The 26,703-nt window shown below is 40.6% G+C and overlaps 3 protein-coding genes and 1 long non-coding RNA gene across 4 annotated transcripts in view; 2 read left to right on the forward strand and 2 right to left on the reverse strand.

Annotated features, from left to right (window-relative positions):
- Window positions 1–5,917, forward strand: part of LOC109431742 (BTB/POZ domain-containing protein Tiwaz) — a 233,557-nt gene extending 227,640 nt beyond the window's left edge. The window contains exons 2-4 of the mRNA XM_019708013.3: window positions 4,220–4,612; window positions 4,700–4,905; window positions 4,976–5,917. Of these exons, the coding sequence (XP_019563558.3) occupies window positions 4,239–4,612; window positions 4,700–4,905; window positions 4,976–5,406 (1,011 nt within the window). The 5' untranslated portion in view covers window positions 4,220–4,238 and the 3' untranslated portion in view covers window positions 5,407–5,917. The remainder of the gene's footprint in view (window positions 1–4,219; window positions 4,613–4,699; window positions 4,906–4,975) is intronic.
- LOC134287212 (uncharacterized) lies at window positions 2,031–3,082 on the reverse strand. The gene is made up of 3 exons (XR_009997123.1): window positions 2,982–3,082; window positions 2,843–2,924; window positions 2,031–2,787 (listed from the first exon to the last, which is right to left on the reverse strand). It is a non-coding gene; the product is annotated as an uncharacterized LOC134287212 (long non-coding RNA).
- Window positions 5,918–11,110: 5,193 nt separating the features above from the next.
- On the reverse strand, window positions 11,111–13,593 carry LOC109431746 (polyserase-2-like). Its single transcript, XM_062848889.1, has 4 exons — window positions 13,406–13,593; window positions 12,342–13,344; window positions 12,118–12,287; window positions 11,111–12,056 (listed from the first exon to the last, which is right to left on the reverse strand). Exons 1-4 carry the CDS (start codon window positions 13,479–13,481, stop codon window positions 11,575–11,577), a joined length of 1,731 nt encoding a protein of 576 aa, XP_062704873.1. The 5' UTR covers window positions 13,482–13,593; the 3' UTR covers window positions 11,111–11,574.
- A 6,151-nt stretch (window positions 13,594–19,744) lies between these two features.
- LOC109430981 (polyserase-2) lies at window positions 19,745–23,901 on the forward strand. Its single transcript, XM_019707102.3, has 4 exons — window positions 19,745–21,015; window positions 21,092–22,079; window positions 22,688–22,860; window positions 22,918–23,901. Exons 1-4 carry the CDS (start codon window positions 20,961–20,963, stop codon window positions 23,529–23,531), a joined length of 1,830 nt encoding a protein of 609 aa, XP_019562647.3. The 5' UTR covers window positions 19,745–20,960; the 3' UTR covers window positions 23,532–23,901.
- Window positions 23,902–26,703: the final 2,802 nt, after the last annotated feature.

The following is a 26,703-nucleotide window of genomic DNA, read 5'->3' on the forward strand; positions in this document are numbered from 1 at the left end:
TTGTATATACATTGAAAGGCCGTCTCAGAGGTACGTTATCTTCCATTTGGTACATTTGTCCCCATCCGTTTCCATAATCCAATATTCTAAGTAGAAGTTCATACTTCAATTAGAACATGATTCTTACCTGAGAAACACATAGTTAGTGTTTTATTATTATTTTTTATCTTTATTTGATTTTTTATGTGAAGGCCCACTCTTTCATAACACTGCTAAAGAACAGCCCATTTCAACAGAATGAAAAATCTCAGATAAATTATGCTGTTCGGTGGTTTGGTTGCTAACCAACTCTTAATCTATGTAACTTAATGGGACAAATCAACCATAGAGTTAACAGTTCAACTGCCATAAACTACACAACAGTGCCACTCGAAATAAAAACCTTCGATAAAAAGAAGGAAACATTTAGGTATGTTGTAAATTTTAGCAGTTGGTCCGTAAAGAAAATGTAACAGTTTGACTTGAATGAACTGCCTATTACTAAAAGAAGGTAACATCTCTGATGGAGTGAGCATTATAAGCAGCAGGAGTACAATCTGGGTGACAAAGAGGGCATGGTGATCATTCTGCCTGTGGATTCAATGAACGTTCGGGCTGATGTCCATTCGGGCTATTCTTCATTCGGCTCTATGAACTTCGGCCCAATAGCCGTCGGCCGTACACTTTTTCCTGGTTATGCAAAAATTTTATATTTTTTGTATAAGAAGGGCTCAAAGACATTTCATGCCTTCAAAAATGTCCACATGGCAAATTTAGTTCGTTTTGCACATATTATGAAGACATTCTTTGTATTCTGTTTCATTAGGATGGCGGGGTGTTGCGCCGACATGAAGGAGGGGTCGCAGAACATCAACCTTTGAAACTTTCCTTGCCTTCAACACCCTCTACATGAAAAATTTTGTTTTATTTACTTGATTTATTTTTGATTTATAAGTCATGTTTTATGTGTATGAGAGCCTTTACCTTCCTTACCTTTACCTACCACCATAGGATCATTTCTGGTCTTAAGAAACCTTCACATTTTTTTTACTAAGAAGAAGTTCAAACTTCTATCAGTATATGCTTATTAACTGGAAACACACAATTTGTGTTTACTTGTCTGAATAAATATTATCTTATGTCGTTTTTTTGTCTAGAATGTCCACTCCTTCAAAATCACCTATTTTCAAAAGAATGAAAAATCACAGATCAAATATTGACCAGTGTGACTTGAAAGAACAGCATATTATTAAAAGAAGGAAAAATCCTAGATGGAGTGAGTAGCATAAGTATCAGGAAATACAATCTGTGTGTCAATTCGGGAATGATGATCATTCTGCCTGGTGGCATTTTGGTTTAAGGCGAAACTGGAAGCATTTTCTCATTTTTTCGGTTTCTGATTTTTTATTAAATAACGAAGCAATATTTGATGAAGGGGTCTCGCACCGCAACAAAAATGTCTTGTCTTCAAAAAGCTCCACATGCAAAATTTGGTTCCACTTGCTTGATTAGTTCTCAAGTGACGGATAAAGAGAGTCCGACTGTTGTGATCTATAGAGCTACTAATTTCGGCACTGCAGTCCTGGGGAATTAGAACAACAGTATTAGATTTTTCTCAACGTTTCGACTCGTGTTAGTAATAATTTTGACTATTCGTTTTTCGTTTGGGTTGACATAAGATTGTCGTAGCTGTTTTTTTTTCTCTTAATTTCACTTAATGAAGCAATTGATTTCTTTGCACTACACTTCTGGTGGAGGTAACGGTTGGTTTGAAAAATTTAAAACTTTCGTTTTAATTCCCCGAGACAGCAGTGCCGAAATTAGTAGCTCTATAGTTCTCAAATTATGTAGAATATTTCATTTCGTTTGTAATCGGTTTCGGAGAGGAAGAGGTCACAAACCTTCTTAAGAACCTTGCCTAATCGAGCAACACGCATGTCGGCATGTCATACGTCATACTCATAGAGACGTATGAGCTAACGCAATCAGTCCGGACTTCTTGCGGTTCGTAATCACCATTGGAAATGATGTACATTATGATCGCCTCGCCAGTAACTTCGCCATACTCTTGTGTAGCCGGTGCCAAAAAAATGGTTTTAAAGTCCCTTTCAAGCAGATGTATGTCGTAAAACCTATCGATTGTGGTGGTTCCGAGACCAATCACTTTTGAAATGTTAATTGCAATCAGGGATGCAAGAATGACAGAATCAACGAACTGCAGCCCAAACTTAATTTGTCATTACATTTTTTTTATTTCTCTTATTTTCAAAGATCCTACCTTCCCCTACTTTTTCTTAACTCTAGTTCATATAGCTTAACTTAAGGTATTCGTAGCTCACCGACCTTGTGACTGCCTCAGCAACCGTGTGCCAGTGTGCCTCACCAATGGTGGTCTCCAAGCGATATGCCGGGCAGCTTACACTCCGCCATCGTCCTCATCGAACGGTGGGTATATGTTCCCTCGAATCGCCGAGGCCGTTAACTCTCGTAGCTGCCACTCTCGATATCGTCTCGTGACCTGCGTCTGGAGAACTCCCGATGGCTCTGCGGATGAAGTGATTCGCCTATGCCTAAGCGCCTGGTTGTGCCGATTCGCTCGCACCGTGGGTTCCGTGCGTGACTTGATGTCTAACGCCGTGTGTGCGATGAATTGCCGCAGTTTGTTTTCAGCCCTGTGGGGTGTTTAGGTTAAGTGTTGTTCATCCTAACTGTGGATTATTTCTTTACCCTGTGAAGGGGCTTGTTTGGTGCGATACACCAACCGCCGAGTAGTTCGATCTGGAGCTTATTCGCGGGTGGTTTAGATTCCTAAAGAGTACGTCAATTAGTGTTGGAGTTTGAAGTGCCTTTTGTTATAACTTACAGTGCCTTTTCGCAAGGATACCCGATCGTGCCCGATCTCTCTTGTCAGGTCCGCCTCTTGGAGAATTTGGTGAATACGCTCCCTGTCATTACAAACCGGTTATCATCAAATGAACTTTGACCGATGATTATTGACTTACTGAAAAGCGATGTTGGCCGCAAATCGTGACGTTGACCGTCCAGGTGCAGCGGATTGGGCGAACCTTCTCCCAACGGCTCCCGACACGTGCGGAGTCTTGTGACGCGAGTTTTGCCTGTTTTGTTTGTTTGTTTTTTAGCGGAAGTCTTTTGCTGGCACGACACGTCACGCACGACGTTTCTCGGCCTACTGTGTTTTTTGACGTACAGCTCCATTGGCACGTCCCCGCGAAAGTCATCTGTATGGGAGCCACCCGTTTCCGAGACCGGAGAGTTCTCACACCAAGCTAAGAACCTTCCCCGGCCTCAAACATACCCACATACAAAATTTCACACCGATCGGTTCAGTAATTTCCGAATGCATAGCGGTCAGACAGACAGACAGACAGACAGACAGACAGACAGACAGACAGACAGACAGACAGACAGACAGACAGACAGACGGAAATTCATTTTTATATATTGTGCGTTTCATGAAAAACACATTTATGGCAACTACTTTTCCGGGTCTTGAAAGATGGAAGAAATTCAGTCGCAGTGCAAATACCACGTGCAGTCGCAGCAGTCATAGATATATTTATATAGATAGATAGATAGATAGATAGATATATAGATAATTTAATCGCGTCAACCTTATACAGTTTTTCAATCTCCAATCTCCTTATGCTTCTAAAATTACTGCTCACAATTTGGGTGCGGCTGGTTGAGCCCTCACTCTTCTCATTGCGATTGAAATTTGAATGGAAAATCTACATTTTCTGCATTTTCCTCGTAGGAAGGACAAATTTTACATGAATCGTGTTACCAATGATAATAAAATATAGCCTAAAGTGTGCTGAAATAAACATTGGCGAAGATCACAAAGTGATCTGTGATTGTGAATAAAGTTAACCTTCTTCAAGCATTAGCTGACGCTCACCCCGCTGCCGTAGTGGATGGAATGGGGTCACAATGACTCCAATACACGACTAGGGTTAAGGTGGTCAAGCAGTCAACTGAGAAGTCTGATGTTTTTCTGGTCTGTTTTGTTGTTGAACATAACATCGGAATATGTATCATCAATAAGTTTCGAAAATCGATGATGGCTTTGTTAAAATTGTTGCTAGTGTAAAGTGTTTTCAGGATTCAGGAACATTTTGGCTAACGTCGAAGAAAAGTTTATGAGTACATATTCGACGAGAAAGGCACTATCACCACTAGGTGGATTAATCTGGGTTTTTTCTTTTCTCATCCCTCGCAGGCGAAAATGCAACAGCGACATGGAGCGGGACCGTGATCGAGATCGTGACCGCGAGCGGGCAGAGCGCGCCTCTGTCGGGGGCGAGCGCGACGTCAAACCTTCGCTGGAGCCGCGGGACCTTTCGGCAACGCGGCTGTTCTCCGCGACGCAAATCAAAATTAGCACCTCTCCCACGACGTCACCGACGATTTCCAACTCGTCCTCGCCGACACCGACTCCGCCGATTCCGGCCGTATCGCCCGCCGTCAGTGGCGTGGGCAGCGCATACCATCACTCGAACCACAAACAGATTACAGGGATACCGTGCGTGGCCGCCGCCTCCAAGTACACAGCCCCGGTGCACATCGACGTCGGCGGCACGATCTACACCAGCTCGCTGGAAACGCTGACAAAGTAAGTTGTGAGACTGTCTTAATGGAATTTTTCAAAGAGTTATCCGCACAACTTGTCTTATAACCTAAATTTATATCTCTTCCTCAGATATCCAGATTCTCGACTTGCCAAACTGTTCAACGGCTGCATTCCGATCGTATTGGACTCACTCAAACAGCACTATTTCATTGATCGTGATGGGGGCATGTTCCGGCACATTCTCAACTTCATGCGCAACTCGAAGCTTCTGGTCGCCGATGATTTCCCCAATCTCGAACTCCTTCTGGAGGAAGCCAAATATTTCGATATTGTTCGTGAGTACATTTCGTATTCGCCGTTTGCTGGAAAAGTAATTCTAACATAACCAATTCGTTCCTTTTTCAGCTATGATCAAACAAATTGAGCAGATTAAAAAGGAACGAGCTCGCAGCGGGAACGGACTGCCCCCGTTTGGCAGGAGCCGGCCGAGAAGTAAGTCCGTCTCGCCGCAGGACGCCAACCACGACGTAGTGGCACTGCACATTTCACCGGATTTGGGCGAAAGGATTTTGATCTCAGCTGAACGGGCGATCCTGGACGAAGTGTTTCCCGAGACCAATCAGGCGATCTTGGACGCCCGGACCGGTGCCGCCTGGAATCAGTTCGACGGAAGGCAAGTCATTCGATTCCCACTGAATGGATATTGTAAGCTGAACTCGATTCAGGTGTTGACCCGTTTGCTGAATGCGGGATTCAATGTGGAGGCAAGCACCGGTGGAGGCGTTGAGACGCAGCAGTTCTCCGAGTACTTACTCGTCCGTAAAAGTTCAATGTGATAATCTAAGTTTAACTGCTAGAGAGAGTAAAAGAGAGAAAAGCTCAAAGTATCATTCAAGCTGAATTGAATGTTTGAAACATGTTTTAGCTAACTTTTAGCAAGCTGCGCTTATTTTAATTTATTATTCTTTTTACATTCGAATGAGTCGATCGACGTGAAAGTAAAATGAACTATGTCCATTTTAATGTAGCATCAAGTGAACTAAATGATTGTGGAAGCGAAACAGATAAACAGTGGAAAACAATTGTTTTATTAAGAAACTCTTACTATTAACGTGCGTAAATAAGGCATCTAATTGAGAATTAGTGTAATTAGTAAATTCAAAACAAGACAACTGAAATATAATCACACTTTATGTTACCTCTTTTAAGTAAGTGACATTGGAACGAAACTAATAAAATCTTCATCTCTTAGGCTATGCTTTGCGATTAATCCGAAAACGTCAAATTTCCTCAAGGCAATCCCGATGCTCCATACACTAGGCGCGCTTCCGCCTTTTGCTGAAATTGGGGAAAACCCATCCCTTGGCGCCACTTCTGTGCACGGGCCTGCCTCAAGGTTTCATTACGAAATACTCTTAAGGTGAAACATCAAGAAATCCCATTACAATTTTGCATACATACTTTAAAGGCAAAAATCTGACGAACGAAGCATCGAACCATGCCGCACTTGTTAATCCTGGCTTTGCTCACTTGCTAAAAAAGGGCAGCTTTTCCAAATCGAGAGCATTTGTTTACGAATTTTCCAGATTGGTGCTCTTGAAAACGTGAGTAGGGGACCAAGTCGGCCATTGTGGCAGCCATGTTTGTAATCTCTGAAGTTTCTCCTTAAGAGATTTGATTAGCAATTCCCCCAGTGATTTCTTTAGAAATTTATTCCTACAGAAATTGTCTTTCTCAGCCATTATGTCAAGACAAGTATTTTATACTGTTCCGACGTTCCGACCTTTTTGTTGTGGCCTTTCTCAGGGATTGTATTGTCTACCGTCTACTGTCATGAACTTGGTCATGAATAATTTCTCCTGATTTGACCATGAGAGGAGAGTTGGAGTTAACATGCGTTCTGTTCGCTAGATTAACAATTTTGAGGAATCTTCATTAGCTTCACTCTCACTCAATCAATGAAAAATGCGTTGCAGTGTTGAATAATAGTGTAGCTAAAGAAGATTCCCCAAAATTGTAAATCTAGCGAACAGCAGGCATTAAAACTTCATCTTCATTATTTAATTATTCACGACGGTAGACGGTAGACAATACAATCCCTGAAGAAGGCCACAAAAAAGACAGAAATGTCAGAAAAGTATAAAATGCTTGTCTTGACATAATGACTGATAAAGACAATCCCAAAATAGTCGATCAATATCCAGTCGAAATCGACATTGCAAATTCCTTCAGAAATCAGGAAACCTTGCATGAGTTGTTTAAGAAATACCTCCATAAATTTCTCACGAAATTGCTACACGAACTTCTTCTAAAATTCTTGCAGAGATTTCTTCAGAAATTTGCACACAAACTCCCCCAGAAAATCTGAAAGAAATCCTCCAAGGATTCATTTGGCATATTATAGAAATTGCTCCAGATCCTTAGCAAACTCCACTAGGGAATCCCCATAGTTCAGAAAGAAGTAGAATCGTACATGAGTAGCTCCATGTGTGATCAGAATTTTCTCCAGGGAAAGTCCTTTAGATTGTCTAATAGTTTCTTATTTTCTCTAGGTATTAAAGGAACTCTTTCGGGCGTTTTTTAATGAATATTCCTAAAATTCTTTTCGAAATTCGTCCAGGAAATCCTCCAGATATTTCCACAGGAATTCATGGATTCTTGAATAAAATTTTCCAAGGATTCATTTGAACATTTTCTTTAGAGATTGCTTCAGAAACATTTTTTTAAAAACAAGATACACCTCCGGAAAGTGCAGAAAAAAATATTTTAGAAAATCTTGCATAGATTGCATCACCCAGACACTTCTCGAAGGATTCCCTTAGAAAATATTCCATTGATTCTTTAGAAAATTGTTCATTAACCCTAAAAGGGATACCTTCATGGCCTCAGTTTCGTCACCTCGCTAAGTGTGTTCCATCAAAGACGAGCTCTGAAAGGCGCCTGGGGTCCAATGGACCCCAGGTATCCTTTTTAAGGTTAATTCCCTTAGAGAATCTTACATTTTGTTTTTTTCTGAGATTTCTAAAAATTTCAGGATTTCTTCAGAAATTAATCTACCTATTCCTCTAAGAACTTTTCCAAGTATTCTTTTAGTAATCATTGGTGTCTAAGAATTTCCATTAGAATTTTTTTTTCGAAATATCTTCCACATTCAGAAATTCCTTCGATGTTTCTTTTCAAAAATCCTTCAAGAATGTATTCGGAATATGTCTTCAGGGATTCTTTAAAAAATCCTCTTAGTCTCACAGTTTCTTCGGAAAATCTTCAAGGGATTTCGTTATAAAATTTCATATATTCCTTTAGAAATTCCTCAAAAGTTTTGTGGAATGCCTTTAAACTCACTAAAAGTCTTTTACACAAAATCTCTATGGAGTTCGTTTAGAAATTCCACAAAGATTCTTTCAGTAGTTCCACTCAAAATTTCTCCAGCAATTTCTTCAACAGCTTTTTTTAAGGAAATCTACTTGGAACTGCTTCCGAAATTGACAAGTTCTTCAGACGCAATGCATCAGGAGTTTTTTTTAGAAAAAAAAAATCCCCTTATAAGTTTTTCAGACATTTCATTAGTGTTTCCTTTAGATTTTTTCTAAAGATTCCTTCAGAAATCCCTCCGATGATTCCACAAGAAACCCAGAATTCCAGAGTTCTTAAAAATAACATTTTCTTATGAAATTCTTCCAGTGGTTCTTTCGAAAAATCTTCCAAGGATACACGAACAATTTCTCCAAAGTACATTGGTAAGAATTCTTCAGAAATTCCTTAAAATATACTGTCAAAATGTCAAGGATTCACGTTTTCGATCCTTCAATTCCTATAGCAAAGATTTATTTGGAAATTCCTCCACCGAATTCTTCACAAATTTTCAAGGAGTTCCTATAAGAAATAGTAAAAGGAAAAATCCCTCTGAAAATTTCAGAAAAAAAAATCCCCTGAAATTTCTTGAGGTATTCTTCCAGAGATTCTTCTCAGCTTCAATGAGCACTTCCAAAATTATTAACTGCCATTGACCATTTAGCATCCCTAGTAACAATTCCATTACTGATTGGTTTTGTTTGATTTTTATCAGGGTTTTATTACAGCAATAATTAAAAATCACAGATTCATGACTACTTTTATGAAAACCATTGATGAAATGTTTTATAGAATACTTGAAGATATCCATAAAGCCAGATTTTAAGAGTAAACAAAACTATCCGATATGTAAACCTTCTGGCATTCATTGTTACCACAATGAAACTGTTCAAACTCAACAGATGGCGATTCGTTCGATTAGTAACGACATCTGTTGGTGGAAAAGCAGAAACAACGACAATGCTAGGTTTATTGCGGTCAGCATAAAAGTAAACTTGCTTTTGTTTTATTTTCGTTTTATTAGGCTGATACAAATTTATTTTTGACTTTTTGTCTCCCCCCCTTCAACAATTGTTGACTCAAAATGGCATTTTGAGGGGGCAGATAAAAAAATATTTATCAAAATATCGAGTCTTGCTAAAAATTCTTTAACAAATCCGATGAGTTTTTAATATTTTTCAGATTAAATGCTTTATTATTTTTATCCCCCCCCCCTCGACCAGCCAAAGTGTGGTGGGACAAAAAGTGAAAAAAATATTTGTAACGGCCTTATGGTCGTCGCCATATTGAAGAATTAACTGACGTGAATGGAAAATAGTTAAGTTTGCTTAAACTAGCAATGAATTGATAGCTTACCGACATTTCCATAACATGCTCACATGAATAAACTCTCTCAGCTGAGTTTTCTTGTGATTCGAGATAGTTTTACTAAATTAACAAATTGATTTATTCCATTCCAAGATGATAATTTTCACCATTTTCGAAGCCTAGGCTTTGAAGCCAGGACACATGGAGAAGTGCCTGTGCCCCATCCCAGGAGAAGGGACGCCAACTTAACGGAGTGTGTATTAACCTTTTTAGCAGCCCCACTCCCAAAGATTTTATGTTCAATAGAATAGAATAGAATAGAATAGAATAGAATAGAATAGAAAAGAATAGAATAGAATAAAATAGAATAGAATACAATAGAATACAATAGAATACAATAGAATACAATAGAATACAATAGAATACAATAGAATACAATAGAATACAATAGAATACAATAGAATACAATAGAATACAATAGAATACAATAGAATACAATAGAATACAATAGAATACAATAGAATACAATAGAATACAATAGAATACAATAGAATACAATAGAATACAATAGAATACAATAGAATACAATAGAATACAATAGAATACAATAGAATACAATAGAATACAATAGAATACAATAGAATACAATAGAATACAATAGAATACAATAGAATACAATAGAATACAATAGAATACAATAGAATACAATAGAATACAATAGAATACAATAGAATACAATAGAATACAATAGAATACAATAGAATACAATAGAATACAATAGAATACGATAGAATAAAATAGAATAGAATAGAACAGAATACAATAGAATAGAATAGAATAGGTCATGAATAATCTCTTATAGAACCGAACAAAACTTAAAATGTTACTGGTTACACACACATATACGTACAAACAAGCAGAAATTTTCTCAAATCGTCGATTTGAGCTGATTAGTATATAAGACTTGACAGACTCGTGCCAAGTATACAGGGGGTGGCCAAAATGTTTGGGATAGGCAACTTTTTTTCACACAAAAAAGTTCAACAAGCTGTAACTTTTCATAGAATGCATAAAAAATTCTCAAGGTTTTACTGTTTGTCAACCTATCATATATGCATCAAATTTGAGCTCAAATATAATGAAATTTTTGTAAATGCATTAACAATATATTGGAACTTGTTACGACGTATTAAAATATAATATTTTCTCACGATGAATAAAATTATTCCGGTTTTAGTAGACTAGCGTATTTTTTGTGTCGAAAACAATTTCATGTTTTTTGGTCCCATTCAATTTTGACAACTTTAAGCCCCTTGAGGGACCACTTCGCCATGAGATACGGACTTCAAATTTTGATACGATCATTTCTAGTCTAGTCTAGTCTAGTCTAGTCTACACATACACAGCCATTCATTGAAAGAATCCTGAAAAATGATAGAATCGACTAATTCTACCATTTTTCTTGTCATTATTAATGCTTGCAGTACATCGGGAATGCATTACAAGTATTAAAGTGGCCAGGCCTACTGTGCAGCGTGATTTTACAAGCAAGCTGTAGAGTGGGGACATCTCGTACCAACCGCTCAGGCTTTTAGAAAGCAAAACAAAACTTGAAAATCGGTGGGGGTGACGATGCTAGAAAGGTTAATGTCACCCCTTGGTCCTTAGTTTCCTGGGATGGAACACAGGTATTTACTCTGTATCCTGGCCCTTATGCCTAAGCTGAAGCGCCATTACTCGCTCTGTGAAATTAGACAAAGTGTAATGATCCCTTCCCAAAATGATAAAAAAACAAGAAAAATAGTATCAAAAATTAAAACTATTATGAGATGCGGACAACTTCGCAGTGCATATCAGAACGAACTCACCAAATTCATCATCTTGAGTTTGAAAATCGCCAATTAAGAAAACAAGTTACATTCTCCTCTGGCCATTTATTTTTTTTTCTTCTCAGAATTTATTCTGTATTCCAACACCAAGATAGCAAACAGAATACTTGCACAACATAGATTCTTCTTCAAACTACCCACCGCTAACCACACTATCTTCAGCACTCATGTCAGGTTCCATATCGTTTCACACCACTTGAGTACGTCTGCATTCCAAACCAGAATTACATCAATTTCACTCGAGATTTCACCATACTCACTAAACATTTCCATCATATGCTTTCAATGTTCTTTTACACTAGTTTTTCACTTGACGGAGATTCCCAAATTTTGATACGATCATTTCTTACCTAAAACGATAACTTTCCATCACGAACTTATAACATTTCCATTTTTTTTGTTAAATAAGGGACGGCCAATTGGGCATTCAAGAAGTGTTTTCCTTGAAGTTTAAACCTATCCCAACCTTGCAACAGTACTAGATCGTGTGTGCTTCCTAACCATATGCTTAATCCATTTTCCCATCCCAATGACATCGCTAAAGACTTCACTCATCTTTGCAGAGCAATTTGCAACTCCAAACGACCTCATCCCGAAAAGGTACGTGTACGTGTTTATACCGTCGTGTTTTGTGTAGAACAATGGCGCTCCGGAAATCGGTGTTCTGCACAGTGTTTCCTCACTGTACTCACAACTGTGGGTACCATCTGATTGCACTATTTCGGACATTTCACAATGCTGAAAACAGTTAAGTCGGTCCTGTTCGGTGATGTTGATGTGGTATGCTCTGTATTGAGCACTGCAGAAGTTGAACCGAATCGGTCTCATGAGGACGGATTTCAGCTCCTTGGGATGGTTGTCACGACGATACCATGCCGCCAGGTTGAAATACGGAGATTGCTCATATAAGGATGGAAGGCAAACCGGACGGCTATTATCTGAAGCAAAAGCAAATGTTTAAGGTTTGGGTCTGTTAATATGTGATGTTTCTATACGTACTTCCTATTTCTACACTTCGAGCCAAATGCAAAATACTGACATCGTATCCATATTTCTCAACATCGAATCGGCCATCCATGAAGACTTCAGAAACTTTTATTGCTTGAAAGTTATAATCCAAACTGGATGGATCAGGACCTATCAACTCTTCACCAAGTATCACTTGCAGTCTGTAATAAAAACTTACTGTATAATTTCATAAAAACTAGTCAACTTCTGCATACAATTTCCGATCAGGGTTGTGGCTTACACATCTGGCAGGAGCGAGTACAAACTCTGGATGTATCAACACCCCATGGCAGTCACTCACGTTGATTCGATTTTGATACGAGTAGTACAAATGTGCTATCCACGGATGTCGCTCGGATTGAACAAACTTGTTGTGTCTCACATTCGTCTCATCGTAATAACCCATCCCACATTCGCTCAATGCCAACAGATTATGTCGCTCGGGTGCCGCGTGCCGTTCGATCCACTTCCGATAATAGGTGACATCCATGAACAGTACATCCTTCCTGGGGTCGCAAAGATACCGAGTGTCCTGCGTTGGGGTTCCTTGATTAACAATACCTCTTATGTACCAAATTCCGTCGATTAGAAAATGCATTCCTCCACCACTGTCTCCTTTGCAAACACTTGCTCCTCCTCGATTTCCAGCGCAGAAATTTTTGCCTTTTGCCAACAAAGGTTGAAACGACTTTGTATGTTCGGCACAACTCTCGAACCCTATCAAAGAAAGACTGGTTTCTCTCAAAACATTAGAAAACGTCCCATTAACTGAAAGGCCCCATCCAACCACGGTTCCTTGTTCTTGCTGGTGGGCGAGAAGTTCCAAAGTGGGACCTCCTTCGGGCCACAAACATATTGGAGCAACGTGAAAGTTCAACTCTATTTCGGTGCTCACTCTTAGCAAAGCGACATCGTGCATCCGTGTTCGAAGGTTATAGAGTGGATAACGAATAATCTCCCCCACCTCGTACTCCTGAGCATCATCGGAAAAATCCCGCAAATCTCTAAATCCAGCCAAAATGGCCAGTTCGTCCGGTTGCATCGGTGTTCTTCCATCGTGGAACGTTGCATGAGCTGCCGTCAAAACGAACCAAACGTTGATGATCGAACCACCAGCAATGTAATCCATCGTTGAATTGTACAACGCTACATGCCAAGGCCAAACGCTAACCACTTCGTCTGCAGTTCGTTCCATTCTGTTTGGTCCACATTTTGCTCCTATCGAATACGATACTTTCAGGAAATTGAACTGAACTTTGATCCCATTATTTAAGCTTACCTTGTTTCTTTATCAATGCATCAGATTCGCCTACAACAAAAACAATTGCAAGTGCAGCGAATTTCAACACATGCATTGTAGACAACGGCTGAGACTCTACTCGTTAGAGATTAGAATTTTATTGATACTACTGATTATCAAGCGTAATGAGGTCAAAACGAGTAATATGTATAATACATCATCTGCAATTGGCTTCTTTAGTGGTGTTGAGATAATTACATATTCTGAATCTGCATGCCAAACTGAGCCGAAATCCAAATTTTCATCAATTTTGGTGCCCGGGAACCTATTTAAAAATCAATTTGAAATTTGTATGGGAGCGATTTGTCGAATCACCCCTCGTCGCATTTTGTACTGAGCGGAGCTGTCAAGCAGTTGCCCAGCTGTCAAAAGGTGATTTCAAAAAAATCCTTTGAAATTGATTTTAGATATCAAATTGAAGTTCTAAAAATCTGAAAAAAATCATAGCGGCTCAGAAAAAGGTGCTCTTTCGTTTAAAAATAGAAAATCATTGATTTTTTCTTAATTAAAAAACCCAATTCGTTTCTGGCCTATGTATAACCTGTATGTTGGAACTAGAACAGTCTGAATCATCTGCAAATGAAAATGATGGAATAAAAGCAAAGTTGAAAGAAGAAATGAGGGGCCCAGAATCAAAGGGGTGTAAGTGACCATTTTGTAAATTTAGGGCTGAGCATATCATAAAACTCTTCAGATTTCAAGCTTTCAGGAACTCTTTTAAGATTGTTGCTACGATGATTAGAAAAAAATACAATAAATCAGAGAAATTTGGGTTGATTTTGAAACTCCATACATTTTGTATGGGATGAAAAATTGGTCAAAAACTTAAAACCTTATTTACTCGAAAGTGGGTTTTTGTCACTTACACCCCTTTGCTTCTCACCTCCTCAAATATAATTACAGTGAAATTTCTTTCTATGCACTTGGCTGGGACTGCATAAATTAAAAAAGGCATAAACAGAGGGAAATTCTGCATTTAGGAAAGTTACCAGAGACCCCAATAAGGGGGTCCAAAGGGCATCAGTGGCGCTTTAAGGGGTTGTTTCAGGGGATTTTAGGAGCCTTTTAAGGGCTATCTGTTCAAATTTGTTCATTTTAAAGTCATTTAAGAGAGTTTCAGCATTTCAGGGTGTTTCAGTAACATTTTAAGGGCGCTCCTATAGGTTTTAGGGGCGTTTGATAGCATTTCAGGGTCGTTTCAAGGGGTTTTCAGGTGCGTTTCAAAGGGTTTATGAACCCTATCAAAGGTGTCCAGAGGGTTTCAGAGGCATTTCTAATTGATTATGATGATTTCATGGGTGTTTCAATTTCAAGGTGTTTCGAGGCATTTTAGATGAGGGTCTCTAAAAATCTTCTGGAACTTACTGTAATGCCTCCAAGATCCCCCCAAAACCCCCTCGGACCTCATGTAACGCACCTGAAAGGCTATGAAACCATCGAAAACGCCAACTTAACGCTTTCCTAATGCCCCTGAATGTATTACATCAAATTTGAGATAAAACTGAACCAACAATATTTCTTCATAATATATGGTTCATGGCTGCCGCTCTCCATCCTCGCGAGGCCCCGGTCACGCCCAATGCTCGCCAAGTTACGCTCCCGGTCTGCCCATCGTGCTCTCTGCGCTTCACGACTTCTTATACCATCCGGATCAGTCGCGAACACCAACTCCGAGTGCTTGCAGGTCCTCCTCGAGCATGGTCCATGTCTCGTGCCCGTGGAGGATCACCGGTCTTATTAGCGTTTTGTACATGGTGCATTTGGTGCGTGGGTGAATCTTTTTCGACCGCAGTTTCTTCTGGAGCCCGTAGTAGGCCCGACTTCCGCTGATGATGCGCCTCCGGATTTTACGGCTCACGTTGTAGTCAGCCGTCAGTAAGGATCCGAGGTAGACGAATTCCTCCACCATCTCGAAAGTATCCCCGTCTATCGTAACATTACTACCCAGACGGATCCGGTCGTTTTCGGTTCCGCCTACCAGCAAGTACTTTGTTTTTGAGGCATTCACCACCAATCCGACCTTTGCTGCTTCGCGTTTCAGGCGGGTGTACAGCTCTGCCACCGTTCCAAATGTTCTGGCAATAATGTCCATGCCGTCCGCAAAGCACACAAATTGTCCGGATTTTGTGAAAATCGTTCCCCGGCTGTTGAGCCCGGCTCGTCGCATCACACCTTCCAGAGCGATGTTGAAGAGTAGGCATGAGAGTCCATCACCTTGTCGCAGTCCCCGACAACCCAAGTAACACACCATGTATCATAAGAGTTTAAAATTCACGATTCATGCTTATTCGGTTGTATTTTTCTTGTATTATTGACTTAAAATCGAACACTTATATATGCAAAACAGCGCAAAAAATGGCGGCTTATAGAACATCCTACAGGTTATTTAAGATGCATCCTAATACACTTATAGAGCTCTAAAGATACATTCTTACTAACCTGCTTATATTGATTAGTTGATATCAAGTTATTTGTCAGCTGAAAAGCTGGCATGCAACACATATAACACAGTCTCATTTATAGGTTGGAATAAAGATATTTTAAGGTTATATGAATCCGCAGTCAACATATATGTTACATATTATTTAAATTGTTATTATTAAGCTATTTGAAAGTTATATAACTTGAAGACTCCATATATATTACCAGCCCCTTAAGAGACCCAACTGTACGTAAAAAGTGGCAACTAAAAACATGCCAGAAAACTTTTTATTTTTAATTAAATGAAATTATCCTCTGCGTAAAAATTACTTTTCAAGTGATGGAGTCGATGATATTTAAATATTTGGATAGTCAATTATAAAATCGGAAATACTCAGGGTTGTTAGCAATGGTTCATATGCGCTTTAAGATTTATGGTGAAACTTATAATTTTAGTTATCCATAATTCATGCGCCTTTAAAATGAATTAACAAATGTGGCATAAACCAGCCATTTGATACTGTTTTGTTGATTGATTTCAACAAAGCAATATGGTTGACGAACCATGCAGCTCACAGTGCTGTTCAAAATATTTTGAAAGCAATTCAAGATTTTATCATATATATTAAATTGAGAACTTGATCCTTTACTGGCCGTTCATGGCTTATAATCGAGTATTAAAAATTTATAATCAGTTTCCTCAGCAACGATGAATTAATTGAATCTAATTAGCACATTATTTATGTTATAGTTTAATTTATGTCCGCATATTTTTATTCGGTACTGTGATTCGGATTACTTCTCTGCTGGAATAAAGAAAAACAGACTACAACAATCATTTGTTTTGATTGTGCAGTAGCTTGAATTAGTTCAAAATTACATCTTGCGGACCACTCTATAACAAGAGCGTTTCATTACGTTCATAATACGCTTTGATAACATATTTTCAACATACTCCCTTATTTGTTTGTTTTTTTGATCATCATTACAACGCGAAAATAACTATATCATCATACCTGACAAGCCAACAATCATAACATCGAAATTGAATCAACAGCAAACACGAATAATTTTGCTACGGGTCAGTTGTAATGTAATTTCAGAGGAATTTCATGTGGACGGTGTTCACGGTAACTCCATATTTACTCGATTAGCTCGTATTCAGAACAATCCGTGATGATACAGTTCCCCTGTTAGGATAATTGGTCAGCAGCTTGGAAACACGATCAATAATAGTGCAGCACATCAGATTGGAACATGGTATTTTTGAGTATTGTTGGAAATTTCACGAATGGATTGTGGCTGCTGATTTGTATTTGTAATGGAGCATAGCGCCAAGCCTCTTCGCTGGGTATTTCTCAAATTTGTAAAAGTGAACCCTGTTTGGACAACGACGTCAATTACGGCCACTGCTTCCAGCAGAACTTGTAAAGGAATTCTTCCGGAGAAAGTCAGCAGTGTATTGAGTTGTTGGTCCCTTTGGAATCTGTTCGGGACTACTTCCTTTGATCTAACTTGGTTAATTTCGTTATTTTTGCCGAGGAATAGTGGAATTTTGGCAGGTTTGAATCATTTGTAATAGCCTTTACGGACAAAACAGGTTGGTATTCCAGTTGCCGCTGCATTGCTTGACCGTCTCTTGAACAAATTGCGAATTAAAAACGTTAACATTTGAGCTGTCAAAATTAGATAATGATTGGTGTTCAATTTATGCATTATATACATATTTTTTCACGTTTTACAGCCAATGATATTATTTTGCTATTAGCCAGCAACCAACTAAAATAAAACTTGTAAAAAACATTACTTGTTTTCTAATGCTCTTATAATACGTTTATAAAGCATGTTTTGAAGTTTCGATAGCCAAAGATGTTTTCTGTGTTACTTGGGAAGTTTAGAAAGAACTGGATAGTTCACCCTAAACCCTTACGCGGTTTTGCACACCGTCCATCGTTGCTCTAATCAGTCTAGTCAGCTTCCCAGGAAAGCCGTTTTCGTCCATGATTCTCCATAGCTCTGCGCGGTCGATACTGTCGTATGCCGCTTTGAAGTCGATGAACAGGTGATGCGTTGGGACCTGGTATTCACGGCATTTCTGGAGGATTTGCCGTACGGTAAAGATCTGGTCCGTTATCGACCGGCCGTCGATGAAGCCGGCTAGATAACTTCCCACGAACTCGTTTGTTTTAGGTGACAGATGACGGAAGATGATCTGGGATAGCACTTTGTAGGCAGCATTCAAAATAATGATCGCCCTGAAGTTCTCAAATTCCAAATGGTCGCCTTTCTTGTGAATGGGGCAGATTACCCCTTCCTTCCACTCCTCTGGTAGCTGTTCGGTTTCCCAGATCCTGACTATCAGCCGATGCAGACAGGTGGCCAACTTTTCTGGGCCCATCTTGATGAGTTCAGTTGCGATATCATCCTTACCAGCTGCTTTGTTGGTTTTGAGCTGGTGAATGGCATCCTTAACTTCCCTCAGCGTGGGAGTTGGTTCATTTCCGTCCTCCGTTGCACTGGCGTCGTCATTTCTTCCGTTGCCGTGGGCTCCCGTGCCTACGTTCTCCACGCCGTTCAGGTGCTGATCGAAGTGCTGCTTCCACCTTTCGATCACCTCACGTCCGTCCGTCAAGAGGCCTCCGTCTTAATCCCTGCATATTTCGGCTCGCGGCACGAAGCCGTTGCGGGATGCGTTGAGCTTCTGATAGAACTTCCGTGTTTCTTGGGAACGGCACAGCAGTTCCATTTCTTCACACTCCGCTTCTTCCAGGCGGCGCTTTTTCTCCCGAAAGAGGCGGGTCTGCTGTTTCCGCTTCTGTTTATAACGTTCCACGTTCTGTCGAGTCCCTTGCTGCAGCATTACCGCCCTGGCTGCATTCTTCTCCTCCAAAACCGTTCTGCACTCTTCGTCGAACCATTTGTTCCGTCGATTCCGTTCAACGTACCCGATGATGCTCTCGGCTGCGTCGTTGATGGCTGCTTTCACTGTACTCCAGCAGTCCTCTAGAGGGGCCTCATCGAGCTCGCCCTCGTCTGGCAACGCGGCCTCGAGATTCTGCGCGTATGCTGAGGCGACATCCGGTTGCTTCAGTCGCTCTAGGTTGTACCGTGGCAGTCGCCAGTATCGTACATTGTTGATGACGGAGAGTTTTGGGCACAGTTTCACCATCACCAGATAGTGGTCGGAGTCGATGTTGGCGCCACGATAGGTCCTGACGTCGATAATGTCGGAGAAGTGCCGTCCGTCAGAACGTGGTCGATTTGAGATTCCGTCTGCTGTGGTGATCTCCAGGTGTAACGATAAGGGAGGCTGTGTTGGAAAAAGGTGCTACGTATGGCCATATTTTTGAAGGCGGCGAAATCAATGAGTCGTAGGCCGTTTTCGTTCGTCTGCTGGTGGGCGCTGAACTTACCAATCGTCGGTCTGAATTCCTCATCCTGGCCTACCTGAGCGTTCAAATCACCTATGATGACCTTGACGTCGTGGCTTGGGCAGCGATCGTACTCGCGTTCGAGCTGCGCGTAAAATGCGTCCTTGTCATCATCAGTACTTCCGGAGTGTGGGTTGTGCACGTTAATTATGCTGAAGTTGAAGAATCGGCCCTTGATCCTCAACCTGCACATTCTCTCGTCGATCGGCCACCAACCGATCACGCGCCTCTGCATATCGCCCATCACTGTAAAAGCTGCTCCCAGCTCACGTGTGTTGCCGCAACTCTGGTAGAAGTTATGATTACCTCTAAACGTTCGCACCATGGATCCTGTCCAACACACCTCCTGCAGCGCTACGATTCCGAACCCGCGGTCCTTCAGTTTATCGGCGAGTATGCGGGTGCTCCCGATGAAGTTGAGAGATCTGCAGTTCCAAGTACCGAGCTTCCAATCGCAAGTCCTTTTCGTCGCTGTGGTCGTCGCCATTGGTATCGGTTCGCATTCTTCTCTTGTTGATTTTCCGGTGCTTGTCTTTTTTACGGCTGGCTCGCAGGGCCTGACACCAACCCCCTACTTTCCGGAGGACCATAGTGCACAGTTGAGCTTAGAGTCCTTCCCTGGCACTCGGACGTAGATCAGCCGCCCCTAACATGGGGATCAGACGCTGTTGTGAGCCGCTCCTCCTGGAGAACAGACGCTCAGGTTTGCCGAAGCAAACCCCCCCTTCCCTGTCAGCCTACGACCAAAGTTCCCACCGGGGTTGGTTACCCGATCTTCCCTAAGGTTGCTCATAGTTTCCGGCCGGTACCGCGTGGAGGTAGGGATAGGAGTTGCTGGGCAGAGGCTAGTGGATCACAATGGGATCTGAATTGCGCAGCATACCCAGCCTTTACCGTGCCATTTTGTCATTATCTGCTAACGAAAAAACAAAGCGTTGTTGCCGTACCTTCTTTGTTGCCTATTTTTCGCTTGCGGTGCCATATTTTGCGTACACTGGATGTAAATAATAAGAACACCAAGAAATAAGGCAATGAGTTAAATCGCGAGTCAACTCATGCATGATTTTTTCGGCGGTGAGTTTGGCGAGTCAAGAATCGCGCGTGAAACAACTCTACCATGAGATTTGAGCATTTGAGTTTTTACCAACATTGAACCTACTCATACTGAACGATCGAAAAATCCAACGCCCCGACAGACACGCACACCTTAAGTACCACTTGCAGTCCCTTCATGATCCTCTTTAGATAACTGACACTGTCGAAACACGCACGTCCGTCAAAGGACAAGCATTCACCCTCTTGCAAAGGTACAAAAACTCATCATATAATAAAGAAAAAAATAGAGAATTATATTTGCAGTAGGTTTGTAATAACTTTATACAGCCGATTGTCATTTGGAGTCATATATGACTCCTTCGGCCCCAAAGGGTTAAATATTATCATTTCAATGTAGGCTCGCGAGTAACACCACTATCTTCAAATCACTCGTAATAAGAGAGCAATTATTTTGAATAGCTCAATCAATACAAAAATCTAAAAGTACAGCTGCTCCACCCAACTAAGGCGATGTCTCCTTAGTAGCTATGTGTTGCATATTCTTTTGCTTATCAGTAATCATCGGCATTCGGAGCAGTACCTAGTACATCGTTTCACTTGCAACGTGCTCAATATATTGACCGGCAATGATCGAAATGAAAATTCTATTGTTGATGTCACTGTTCAGCGTATGCATGACAGGTAAACCATTTAAAATTAAGCAATTTGGCATACTTTTAAATTGCTATATCTCCATATATTTTGGGCTTTTCCCTAGACACATCCTGCGGTGTATTACGATCTACAGACGAGAATGAGCCCGAAGTACTGAAGGAACCTTTCGGTGCTTGGCCTTGGCATGCGGCTATTCTCAGCAGTACCAACGAACTTGTAGCCAGTGGGTCGATTTTAAGTGAATGGTTTGTTTTGACGGTTGCTCACGTTACGTTCACCACTGGAACAGTCCAAAAGACACCAAATGATTTACTTATAGCTATGGGTATCAAGGAGCTTGATGATCCACAAAATTATACACGGAAGTCTAATGTTTCCAGTATTATTCGGTATGGGGGCTACAGTCATAGACAAGGAATCAGTGATCTAGCACTACTGAAGGCTTCTAATGTAATTGTGTTTAGCGTCCACATTTCGCCGATTTGCTTGTGGACAAATAGTGAAGAGGCAGGTGCGGAAATGCAACGCCTTCAAATGTCGATCGTCGGATGGGGTCACATAAACGGAAACAGTAAACAAAAAATAATGCTAAGTGAAGCGAATGTAACCCTGGATAACTTTGAAAAGTGTCATGATGATCTTGAGGCTCCTAGTAGCACTAACTATTGCTTCAAAAGTATCGGAAAACATAATATCTGCCTGGAAAGCGGTATTGGTGGAATATACATGAAACATCGTGGAACTTGGTACCTGAAAGGAATGACTACCACCAAAACATTTCAGAAAAAATCAGATGCTTCTTGCGAACACCATGAAAACTTACAATACACAGAGTTATCAATGTATCACAAATGGATTGAGAAACATGCTTTGCCTTCGAAGCACAACCTTCTGGGAATAGAGGACTGCGGCGTGGGATTCTACACGGATTCAACTAAGCAACTTATGCCCCCACAACAGCCGTGGATTGCACAATTGGCTTACCTGTTCTGGGGCCGGTTCAACGTAACTGATTGCCACGGAGTATTGATCCATCCGGAGTTTGTGGTAACATCTTCGAAATGCACGGAAAGGCGCAACTACCGAGTCCTGTGAGTATTATATTTGGCCATTTCTAGAGAATTTCCAGGCAAATTTAACGCTTGTTTTTCGTATTATTATTATTTTTTCAATACTAATCAACACACAATCGCATATGATGTTGGATAGGATGCAAAAGTGGAGGCGATATACGCACACTTTATACGCGGTTAAATGGAAGCAGGTACGCATATGGCCTCCACTTTAGCATCCTATTCAACATCATATAAGACTTTGTGTTATCTGGGCTAACTTTAAAAAAGGGCATATGAAAAAGAAACATATTTTCTTCCCACAAAAATGTTAACACAAAAACGGTTTGTTGGATTGAAATGATGTCTTCGAAGATGTTCCAGGATATTTGAAGAAAACAAACCGTTTTCGTGTTCTATTTCTTTGAAGAAGGAAATTGATATCTCTCAATACGTGCATTCCAAAAGTTAAATGAGAAAAATGATAATGTGTTGATGCAAAAGTTGATCATTCACAACACTCAGCGCATGAACATTAAAGCCCCATTCAAATTGATAAATATCGAGTCAAGAATGACATTTTTTATGTTTTTGGCTGGAGATGCTCTAAAACAGGGAAAATACTGACAGTTACGTAATCTTTCCAGGCTCCACGTAATACTAGGTGCCAGTGCAATCGGTAAGGATCCCTACGACACGAGTAGAAGCAATATTCAAGCCATAGAAATTTCTGAGCATTTGTTTTCCAAAACCTCAATGACATTTGAACATGGATTCGATATAAATGTTTTACGGTTGGCTCGCAGGGCTGATATTACAGGTTTGCAGAAAAACTACCTTATTTTAGAAGCCCAATCATAGTTCTAGGTACTTTCAGATAATGTGAAACCCGTATGCCTTCCGCCAAAAGTTGAATCAACACCCTATTACAATATGATTGCATGGAATCGGAGAGATGAACACCCCAAACAGCTCAAATCTCCATTGATGCAGGCCGTTCCTTCCGAAGGGTGTCACTCAGCGTTTCTCAAACTGGGAATCAATTTCACCGCGGAGGAGTATTTATCTTGCTACGAACACTGCCAAATATCCAATGCAACGCAGACCTGTGTACAAGAAAAGCCAAAATCTTGCATGGTGCCTGTTTCCGGCGGTCCACTGTTCTACACTAAACATGACGGAGTTCATACGTACACCTATCTGGCTGGCATCCGTTCCTTCGGGCCCGCCAGCTGTCAAGACAACATCTACGAAGTATTCAATGACATTATCTCCTTCAGAGAAGAAATCAAGGAATTGGTAGTCTGGAAAGCATGGTTCGATGAAGACGATGATCATGTGTTGCATGACTTTGACGATATATCCCATACAGTACACTTCGAACTGGATGAAGAAGGAAATTTAGTGGAAGAAAACGGTCGTGAAATTGTTGGAAATGATGATGGTGATACTATAATTCAAAGTAATGGTGGTGGTAAACTGAGAAACTAAAGTAAGCATCATATTCTCATTAGTAAAAATGTAACAATCCGTGACTCGTTGCTTAGTGATAACATGTTCACTTCATTAGTAGATGGTCATGGGTTCGATCCCAGCAATGCAATTTTTCGTTAATTGCTCTTCCCCCTAAGGGCAACTGACACTGACCCTCTTCTGAGCATATGCTCTAACGGGCCCGGATAATTGGTTAACGGCAAACGGCAACTCATAATGGACTCCCAATCGGACTGGAAAAGAAACAAGAGCCACACATCAACACCCCACAATTCCATTACTGATTGGTTTTGTTTGATTTTATTAGGGTTTTATTACAGCAATAAATAAAAATCACAGTTTTATGACTATTTTTATGAAAACCATTGATGAAATGTTTTATATGTAGTATACTTGAAGATATCCATAAAACCAGATTGTTAGAGTGAACAAAACTATCCGATATGTTAACCTTCTGGCATTCATTATTACCACAATAAAACTGTTCAAACTCTCAACAGATGGCGATCCGTTCGATTAGTAACGGCATCAGTTGGTGGAAAAGCAAAAACTACGACACTGCCAGGTTTATTGTGGTCATCATAAAAGTAAACTTGCTTTTGTTTTATTTTCGCTAATTATGGTCGTCGCCATATTGAAGCTAATTCGTGAATGGAAAACAGTTAATTTTGCTCAAATAAGCAATGAATTTATAGTTTGCCGCCATTTCCATAACATTCTAACATAAATAAACTCTCTCAGCTGAATTTTCTTGTAATTCGAGATAGTTTTACTAAATTAACCAATTGATTTATTTCAAGATGATAATAGGGTATGTGTGCCATCAGTAATCTCATGCTCCCATTTTCATCCTGTTCGAAAACAATGTAGGGTCCACTTCCGGAAGCAACTCTCGCAACGGCAAACTCCACCTCTCCAGTTCGGAAGCTTTCTCCGGTCGTTCGGATTCACCAGACTTCCCACGGGTTCGCTGTCCGTCGTCCGCCGACGCTCCACACTATCGCAACTGTCACTCTACACGCTCCTTCGTAACTGCTCAATTCGCACCATCTACATACTCAATGTAAACATAGAGAGTGCATGCCAATACAAACCCTACACCCCCATCTTTCTATAAAAAATGGTCTAAACAATCTCTCTTTATGTAACACTAAAACTACAGAATCCCTTGAATTCAGCAAATTTAACCCATGCTCTGAAACGCAATATTAGCCTTATTATCACCCATCATTTACGCTATGCAACTCAATACTTGAAAACAACAATCGACAATGCTTCCGCTGGATTTTGGCCTGCCCAGTTGCAACATTCCATAAGCAATTTAACATCAAGGACCTTCCCCACCTGCTATTGGCCGAACATGCACATTGTGAAAAGCTCATTGATATATCACATCCAGGAAGTCTCGAATACCTTACGATCGAGACGGGAATCCAACTCAGCTTCTCTGGGTTACAAATTGCAAGCCCTATCTATTAAACCAGTGTTGCTCAAACTGCGGCCCGCGGCTTAGACGCTAAATCTCAATTTAGCCCCAGGTATGCTTCAGCCCAAGCACCACTGCATTGGACTAAACTGGAGATCCAACATCTGTCAAACACGAAAACACATTCGCGAAACCAGAAACAATTATCCATAACCTTCCCCTCGTTAATTATCAAACCCCGTCACACAAATCATCAGAACAATCCACAAAACAAGGCTCTGTGTTTAGCAGCTACCATCAGCCTCCTTGCATCTTTGCATGCTCCCCAACATCAACGTGATGTGACGTGGCTCAACTATTTTCGAATAACATTTCCTTGGCTTTTCAAACCTTTTCCAATTCTAATTCCAACCTTTTATCAATGAACAACAGTCAATAGCTTTGTCAATAGTTTCACATAATGTTCACTTTTCCATGACAAGGAAAATAATTTAGAGAAGCCACTCTATTCGTCAAAGTTCAATAGAATTCTATAAGCCGCACTGCACCAATGCGTCAAGCAAGTGAATGAATGAATATAAATAATGTATATGAGAGAAACCAGACAAAGTAAGACAAAATACCTAAATTCATAGGGCAATGCCTGTTTTCACACTCCAAATGTTTTAACTCTTCAACCAGCTGACTTCTTCCATTGGTGCAGAGGTTTCCGGGTCGATGTGAGTTCCCACACTTAACAAATCCAAACAAAACATACCTTAAGGATTTCTTTACCTCTCAAAAATTTCAGTTTTCATGGCACAACACATCTTGGCCATCCACAATGCACCCAAACCTTGAAGTCACTATTTTCTCTTCTTAGTCACGTTTTCTGTCTGTGCCTTATACTCATTTGGTTTGATAGGAGCCACGTGTGTCACTCTCCGAACTTATGCTTCATTCGAACCACACACTGCTTTTCATAATATTGCTGACCCCTTCGGCGAACGGTGTAAGATTTATTAATCATAGACGTCAACTCCTTCCAAGACTATACTTTATTTTCAGCCAACTTCTCAAGTGCGCAATTCAATGACGCACAAAGTCCAGCCAAATTTTCTCATTCCAATCCCAACCATCCGCGTACATTAATCATAGCTAACGAATCTTCAACAACCAAGTCAACAACTAAGTTTCAGCAACCCTTGGTATAATCAACAATCCATTCTTGAATCCAGCATCCAGGTCAGTAAACAAAATATGCCTCGCTTTCCCTTCCACTCCATGCCCAAACCATCAAACATCACACGTTCGCTTGGTGTAATTGTGGCAACTGTTGTATCAAATCCATCGAACTACGAAAACCCTGTTCTCCTCTTCCAAGCCAGAATCAATGGATCAATGAAGCAAACTTTTCTAGTGTTCACCGCATGTAAACAAAGGCGCCAGCGTATATGGGCATTAACATTGTGACAGCAGTGGAGTTACGTCAAACACACAAAGCTACAGTGGCACTTTCTGTTCGCTTCATAGCGGCCGTTTTAGTTATTTTAGTGATCTATTATACAGTTGACTCTCCACATGTCGATGTTCTACATCTCGATATCTCTCCCTATCTCGATGGTTTGATTGGTCCCTTCAATCTGCATACATTTTACCTCTCTGTATGTCGATATCTCCCTATCTCGATGCGATCTCGTTTGTTTTTGTTCTAGATTTTCTCTCCATATGTCGATATGCCTATATTCGCAGGTTGCTAGATCT

The sequence above is a fragment of the Aedes albopictus genome, chromosome 2 (genome assembly GCF_035046485.1).
Source record: "Aedes albopictus strain Foshan chromosome 2, AalbF5, whole genome shotgun sequence".
In the NCBI taxonomy this organism is placed as follows: Eukaryota; Metazoa; Arthropoda; class Insecta; order Diptera; family Culicidae; genus Aedes; species Aedes albopictus.

Coding starts and splice junctions, on each gene's coding strand:
- LOC109431746 (XM_062848889.1), bottom strand. CDS start 13,481: ATGCATGTGTTGAAATTCGCTGCACTTGCAATTGTTTTTGTTGTAGGC. Junction 13,345..13,405: donor TGCATTGATAAAGAAACAAG/GTAAGCTTAAAT, acceptor CGTATTCGATAG/GAGCAAAATGTGGACCAAAC. Junction 12,057..12,117: donor TCGAAGTGTAGAAATAGGAA/GTACGTATAGAA, acceptor CTTTTGCTTCAG/ATAATAGCCGTCCGGTTTGC.
- LOC109430981 (XM_019707102.3), top strand. CDS start 20,961: ATGATCGAAATGAAAATTCTATTGTTGATGTCACTGTTCAGCGTATGC. Junction 21,016..21,091: donor GTTCAGCGTATGCATGACAG/GTAAACCATTTA, acceptor GCTTTTCCCTAG/ACACATCCTGCGGTGTATTA. Junction 22,080..22,687: donor AGGCGCAACTACCGAGTCCT/GTGAGTATTATA, acceptor TAATCTTTCCAG/GCTCCACGTAATACTAGGTG.